Here is a 7780-nt window from a genome sequence, read left to right as displayed (position 1 = left end):
CTTGCGTTACAATAGTTCAGTTGGTACACCTTTAATAGACTCACAAATTTTGTACTGTTTGACAGACTTATCTGAACGAAATTGATTTTTTAAAATCTTTTTTTCATTGTCCTAATGCCTTCAAGATTTTGTAAAATTCACTTCACGGCAATTTTCTAAAGTTTCGTCTCAAGATTTGGTTGTCAATTTTTTTAAAAATCGGAAGTTGTTCCCATTAAGTTCCACTCGTCTAGCCAATTGCCGTTGTCTATTTATTCCATAAAACCAATTGACCTTTTTGAGAGATTTAATGTAACTGTTTTGCAAAAATCAAGGTTTGCCCTGCCCACTCAGACTCAACCGAGATTCAAACAGTGTGTGAACCCTCTTGAAAATCCCCGCCATACTCAACTTGTGCGTACTCCATATTTGTCTACTTTTAGTTTCTGGGGCGAAGAGGTGTTCACGCGTGAATGCTACTTTCAAATAAAGTGCGAGATTCCGAGATTCCCCCTCCCCTCCTATTCTGGTGTTCCTCACCGGGAGCAGTTTGTGTGTGTGGTTCGCAAATTTCGAAAACAATAACACTTGTGCACGACACTGTCCATGTTTAACTCTGTGTGTCTATTTGGATGTTACGGATGCTTCACTTTTTTTGGGATTCACTTTTTGGAGAGTCTTGTTCTCACATTCATTTTTGGGGTTTGCCCGCAGATTTTCATATTTTTGAGTGGTTCCAAAGCGTCTATTATTCTTTTTGACATTTTGCCGGAAACCGGATTCCTGCCCCGTGTTCAGTGTACACAAGATTTTTGAATATGATGTGTATCAAAAACATTTCCCTGTAAGATTTTTCTACATATATCCTTTTTGTTTCAATCAAAAGCCTCTACTTCCCATTTAGCACCCATTAGAACGTCATCACATCCAGTCTTCTTCTTCTTCTCCACGCACCCATTAACGGTTTTTGGTTGTAATTTATCACCCTACCACCATCCATAGATCATTCACCTCGTCGTTGGAGGCAAAAATAAAACAGTCAGAGGAAAAAGAAAATTCATTCATTCGTTCACCAGGACGACGATAAAGATATCTATATATGTATAACTGACACATATGAGGAGAATATGGAGGAGATGAGATCAACATGTATGATATGTAAGTTGGTCATCGCACCCTCCTCCCTTCTCCAACGGCAATTGTATTATGTTCTTCACACTTTTTCGATGTGTGTGTTGCAATTTAGAATGCAAATTGCTTCTTCTCCGCAAGAAAAAGAGACTGGACAACTGTTTTTTTTTCGGAGGTTTTTTGTTTTATTTCTTTGGATCTATGGATTTTGAGAGATCTGTTGTTATTACGTGCCGGAAAAGGGATTATAAATTTGGATTATAAAATTTGATATCTTCAGATTTTTTAAATTTTCACAGAATTTTTTCCACAATTTCTTAAAGGCTTAACTGGTTAAATGCTTCAACAGAAGAATACGTGCGCTTTGAGCTCAATTATATCGGTTCCTTTAAAACCTATCAAAAATCTTGATAAAATATTGTTGATTTTATGATAAAAATTATCAGTTAAGAATGTTTTGATATCTCTTATAGAGACTAAGATAATTGAGCTTAACGTGCACGTATGAGGTGGGCTTCTATCGAAGCATTACCGTATATATCAATTAATTTTCAGGAGGTTTTCCCGCTATTTTCAGAATCTCATTTTTGAAATTTTTAATTACTTAAAATTCTTCAGTAGTTAATTTCATTCCTTTGCATTCTTAGAGTTTTGAATTTCTTTTGGGAAGACATTTTTCGGATTTTTTTCAGAGTTACGGTATGCATTCTAACGGCGTATTCGAACAAAATTTAAAAAAAAAAACTATTTTCGTGTCCCCCTTCACATTTTTCAGCCTTCAATTTCAACAGATTCCGTTTAACAGATTTTAGTTTTTTGTGTCTTCCTTCACATTTTCAGCCTTCAATTTTTACTAATTTCGTTTGCAGACTAGAATTCAGACCAATTGAAAGTCAGAAAGCGTTTAGTTTCTTTTCCGGGGGCCAGTTAACTCTCAATGTTTAAATTGAATTATAAAAACTCAAAGTTTCTTATCAGTGATAGAAATGAGCCTCTGAAACTGGAGAATATTGTAATTCTTAGATTTTTCTTGAATCTCCAACGGTGGGCCCACTAGTTCAACTCTTCAAGGGGCGCATTTCAGCGAACTCTCGAGAAAATCAATTTTCTCATGTTATATACCTTGAAAAATTTTATTAAAAGTTTTCTCCCAATTCTTACCTTGCAATGTAATCAGTGAGTCAACCAAAAACTTTTATGTGTCATAGGAAAATTTTCCCTAAATGTTTTCTATGGGAAAATATACAAGCTGAAGTGAAAAAAATTAATCAGATTATATAATTTTCACAACTTTCCAGCCAACCAATAACTTCTCCAATTTTTACTTTTTTTCATTTTTCTTTGCAACTTCTATCTAATAGCACCCTATAACAGTCCCACCGCGATAGCGAAGACTCTTCCATTTAAGTAGAGATTAATAAAACGGTTAGCGCTCCTACCCCCCTGCTCATTCTATTTATTTATGCTTCCTTATATGGCGCATCTCAATAGTCCTAGAAACTACATATAAATGTTTATGTAAAGTTTCTCTCTCTCCATCAGATTTCACACGAATCCCCCTCATTCGCAAGTTTACCAGTTTTCTAATCCCGTCAGCTAAATCCAATCCGTTATTGTTGCTGTGAGAAGGAGTTAGATTGTTGGTGGTGGTCAGTTCCGCGAAAAAAAACCTGAATTTACTGCTTTTGCGCCAAACATCTACGCCAATTCGCGGTAAATGGCATTTTATGACTGTCTTTTCTAAAATAATACAGAAATGATTTTTCTCATTCTTTTTTATCATTTCCAAAAAAATACAATTCTACATATTTTGAGATTCCCTGCATTAATTTTCTAACACCATTTTCCATTTTCTCATCCATTTTCATTCACGCCACGCGAGATCATTAACCCGATTCGTTTCATTTCGCTTACTGATTCCGTTGTTCAACTTCTTCTTCTTCTTCTTCTTTTTCTTATTTCTCGAAAATTTCATTCTACGGATATATTTATTGTTTCGAAATGCCCATCATTTCAATCCACTATAGTAAATGCGTCATTGATACGAAAATTGATAAGGTTGGGCTGATAAGAAGATTCACGTTTCATTTCAAATAGTCGCAAATTTCCAGACACTCTGGGGTCAGTCTGTTTCCCTCATTCACCTTAATTCGATATGTGTTCCCAAAAACTGGGTCAGTACTGATCCCGAGGTGGATCACACCCTCCTCCAAATCAAGCAGTTTTCGTTATCAGTGCATGGTTGTGCGTGCGAAGCTTGCTTTTCTTTTTCAATCAAAACCCCCAAGCGTATTTGCTTTCACACCCTCTCTTTTAATATTTCTCCATTTGCACTCTCTCTCTCTCTATACTAACCCAAAAACAACAACCGTACTTGAAATGACATAATATAGTTTTTTTTCTTATTCTTGTTCTCATCTCCTCAATTCCCTCTTTCTAAGAAAATGGAAAGTGAAAAAAAGATTCGCTTTCTCATGGACGGCAACGCAGAAATTAATTAGAAAACCACAAAATAGGCAACGGGCATTATAAATAACCAGGAGGCAAAAGCAGAGGTAGTCACAACCGGAAAAAGGGCGAATACTGTTTTTATGTTTTTTTTTGAGTGTACCGCGCGGCACGACCGACACTGGCACACGTAGGGTCCCCCTTTTTGATTGCATATGGAGAAAGACACGGTATTTTGCCTCCTCTATGAGCCAGCCGGCTTTCGGGCTGTCCGTTACTATTGTATTTGTACACTGGTTTAGTCATCTGTACACTGTTCTTCTGTTCGTTTCCCCCGCTCTTTTATGCTCTTTTTATTTATTCGGCCATAAAGCTTCATCTCATTAGGAATGGCATATAATGTCTAGTTTATTGGAAGATTTAAATGAGCTTTTGTCTGATTTTAAAAGTTTCGATTTTTTGAAAATTGAGCTCATTTTTCGGAAAAAAAAACGTCGTAGCTCACTTTTCAAAAAACTGATAAAATTCCTAAAAATAGTGAAAATCTTGGAAACCCTTCAAAAATTGCCTAAAAGCTTTTTTAAAATTTTTTTGGAATTTTGCTAAAATTGTTGAAATCCTCAAAGTTCGTGAAAATCCGTCAAAACCTTCGAAAAATGTTTATGAATCCTTTGTAAATCCATGAATTTCCTGAAGTTTCCGAAATTCTTAGAAGTTTCTAAAACTCTTTGGAAAAAACGTGAAAATTCTATTTGAAAATCATAAATTCTTAAAATTCCTAACATTTCTAAAAATCCAGGAAAAACGCTAAAATCTTTTTTTTAAACCTGGAATTTCTAGAATTCTAGAAGTTACCAAAAATGATATAACCCCTGGAATTCTGTAAAGTTCTTGGAATCCTAAACTTCCAGACCTTCTAAAATTCTCGAAAATCTCAAAAACTCTTGAAAATCTCTGAAATCTACCGAAAAAAATCTTAGAAAATCTCCAAAATGTAAATTGGCAAACTCAGTTGTTTATCCAATGTTAAGGTTTCCGATTGGCTCATGAAAGGCTTGATTTTTTTTTGAATATTTCATCAATCTTGAAAATTTGACCGCTCAAATAATTATTCATTCCAAATTTGGATTATTGTCCATTTGAAAACTAATTGTTACAATTTTTCTGATTTTTATCCCATTTATTTTTTCAACAATCCAAGTGACCAATCCCAATTTTCTCCTACTTTCCTTTACAACCCTCAATTTGCAACCATTTCTCCTTCCTGTAAAAACAGTCTGAAACGATCAGTAAAAAAGTTACCGGGTTCAATGTAATTGACCCATAAACTGGCGCATTACCTTGACAAGTCTCTCTCTCTCTCCTCAATCACAGGGTGACGAACGATTGAATGAGAGAGGGAAAAAAGGCGAGTTCGATGACCTTCATGTCTTCCCGACTCGGAATACCGTTATTACTCAATCTCAATCCAAAACACAGTTTTCATTCTAATTTCGAATTTGTAAGGCGGTCTCCAATTTCCTCTGTTTTTGTTCATCTGATCCTCCAAAACCGGTGTTTTCCTCTTGTACAGATTTTCGAATTTATTTGAGATTGCTCTTGGTTTGAATCCAGATTTTTCGAAAATCTCGAGAGGTGCTACCCATCACTTGTATGTTTTTTTTTGTTCACCGCCATTTGTTCGTTGTTATTGTTTGGAAATCGAAATTTTGTGTTATTCGAGTGGACAGTGTAGTGCGAGATGGAAAGATGAATGTACTTACGTATTCAATTTCAACTCGCGGTGGCTTCTTTTCATTGTTCATTTGATTTCCGTTATTTTGAGAACCGTTACATAACCATTACGAATTTTCAGTTCATTTTTCCGCATATCAGTACCGTTATCTGAATTTGCTAAATTCCAATTCATCTTTATTCAAATTTTCAGATACAAAATTATTGTACCCTCACAGCTCAAACCGATCTACATTGTTTCTGGGGTCGAAATGCGGTAAGTCTCTATTCTAAAAACTTGAAAGCGGTGCGATGACAAGCTTGTCACCTAAAAATCTCGAATTGATGATTTTATGTAGTTTCTCGAAACCGACATGATTCGAGACGATCGTTGCTCTTAAGGCAGACATATAGAAAAATGTTCTAAAATTAGGAAATAAATTCGTAGTGTAAGGGATACAGTACCGGGAAGAATGATTTATTTTTCAGTAGAAGAAGGTCAATTTGAGAACACGAATTTATTATAAAATCCAACAAGTTGAAATGAGCAGATTTATAGTTGTTCAAAGTTATAACAAAAATCTATTTTCAGTCAATTATTGGCCATTTTGACCATTTTCAGAAAACTGTAGCTCGGCTGTCAAGATTTGACAATTATGAGAAATTTGGAGGGTGACTTTTCCACGTTTTTAGTTAAAAAATGGGTCAAAAAGAGTGCCTTCCAGGAAATGAAAAAAATCTGAAAAACAAGGAATTTTCAAAAGTTTCTGTGTAAGCGAAGTTTTCAATTCAGGTCTGTTTTATACCGTTCAATATTTTCAAAGTGATCAGAAGCTTGAGTGCTGAGCTCCAGACTCTTGAAAATAGACAAGATAACCGGTAATCAACTGAAAAACACGATTGTTCATACCTGTTTCCTGATTCCAAATTTCTTAATTTCCCATCTGATACTGTATCTAATAGGCGTAACCCAAAACATTAAATTTTTCAGGGATATGCAGCCACCTTCAATGGGTGTCAATGGATTCGGAAGACGAAGTCACAATTTCTCATCTCCATCGCTCGTCGATTACAGATCCCAGCCGCACCATTACGGATCGCAACCAAGCGTAAGAATTGTTTTCTTATTAACGGATATTATTTCATGGACTGTTTCACTATAAATTCATTGCCTAATGGATCATGACTTCATTTTTCACAGAAAACGTCTTCATCTCCACAGAAAATTATTTTCTTTTCCCATAGTACCTTTAATGTTGACAAGTGTCCTAACAAACATTCATAATTTGTGATTCAGTGAGATTAGCAGTTCCCTCTCCCCATACTAGTTATGAATCACATTGTGTTGTGTTTAGCTAATGTGTCACACTCCTCCACACAACACACAAATTGGATTTCAGATAGTACGGAACGGAGGAAGTCAGTCGCCACCCGACTACGCATTACTGTTTGACCAGCCAGTTGTTGTTCTCAGATCCAAGAAGGTGAGTGTTTGATTTTATTCATTCGAAAAGTTTTGGAAGCTTTTAAAAAATCCCTTTAGAATAATTTTCATGCATCACCAGCGTTTTGTTGTTTTATTAGTCAGTGTTTCTATATTTGAAATCTTCCGGAAGACTCGAAATTTATATGCATCGCTACTAAAAAAAGAGATTTTCGCCGAAATTTAGAAATAAAAAGAGAAAAATGCTAAAAATAGATTAAGATGACTTGCAAGTAGCTACGATAGAATTCTGAACAAAATGAGGAAGGAGACAAAAAAATTGATCTTTAAAATTTCAAAATGTTGAAAAATTCGAATTTCCACTTATCGCATAATATACCTTGAATTCAAGGGAATCTGGACTGACAAGTTTGGAAAAAGTTTTTTTTTTCGAATTAATAAGAAAAAGTTTTCAGCTACTGTACCGGTCAATAGGATATACAAAATATGTGTTTTTCAGTTTATGGCCAGATTTTGTACTGAAAATATGAAAGAACCGGTTTCTTTCAGAAATTAGCCGATTTTTAAAAAATATGAATTTTCAAAAAATTCTGTGAATGCCAAGTTTTCAATCTAGAATTGTTTTACATCCTCCAAAATTTTCAAAGTGATCGGACACTTGACAGCCGAGTTCCAGACATTGAAAAATGCTGAAAATCAACTGAAAAACACGTTTTTGTATAGACCGACCGGTACTGTACTTCCTCTAATTCAATGAGATCGAGAGAAACTAAGAAACATGAAAAAAAAAACTTCTAATTGCAGTTTGAAATGTTTTCCATCCAAAACATTTTCTTTGAAGTGCTGTTATCTGACCTAGGAAATTTATAAGCTATATAAACTCAAAAAACTATGATATTTCATTTCCAGATTTTTTTTCAGCCCAGCACAGTCAGATCCGCAAAAGAAGAATCAAGGTTACGCTCACAACAGCCACCGGCAAATATACAGAGAGTTCAAGCAATCCGCAGCCGTCCCCAATCTACAGCATCCTATAACAGTTTAGGTATTCCTCCTTTTTTCTTT

The 7780-nt window shown here is 35.1% G+C and overlaps 1 protein-coding gene across 1 annotated transcript; it reads left to right on the top strand.

Moving 5' to 3' along the window:
• Nucleotides 1–5543: 5543 nt before the first annotated feature.
• Nucleotides 5544–7760, top strand: CBG02137 (the record flags this gene model as incomplete). The annotated part of the gene is made up of 4 exons (XM_045239085.1): nucleotides 5544–5548; nucleotides 6263–6380; nucleotides 6672–6718; nucleotides 7637–7760. 4 exons carry the CDS (start codon nucleotides 5544–5546, stop codon nucleotides 7758–7760), a joined length of 294 nt encoding a protein of 97 aa, XP_045092037.1.
• Between the last annotated feature and the right edge of the window lie 20 nt (nucleotides 7761–7780).

This window comes from Caenorhabditis briggsae, assembly GCF_000004555.2.
Source record: "Caenorhabditis briggsae complete genome, chrX, whole genome shotgun sequence".
NCBI lineage: Eukaryota > Metazoa > Nematoda > Chromadorea > Rhabditida > Rhabditidae > Caenorhabditis > Caenorhabditis briggsae.
Note: the sequence above shows the minus strand (reverse complement) of the source record. Positions and strands in the feature narration are given on the sequence as shown.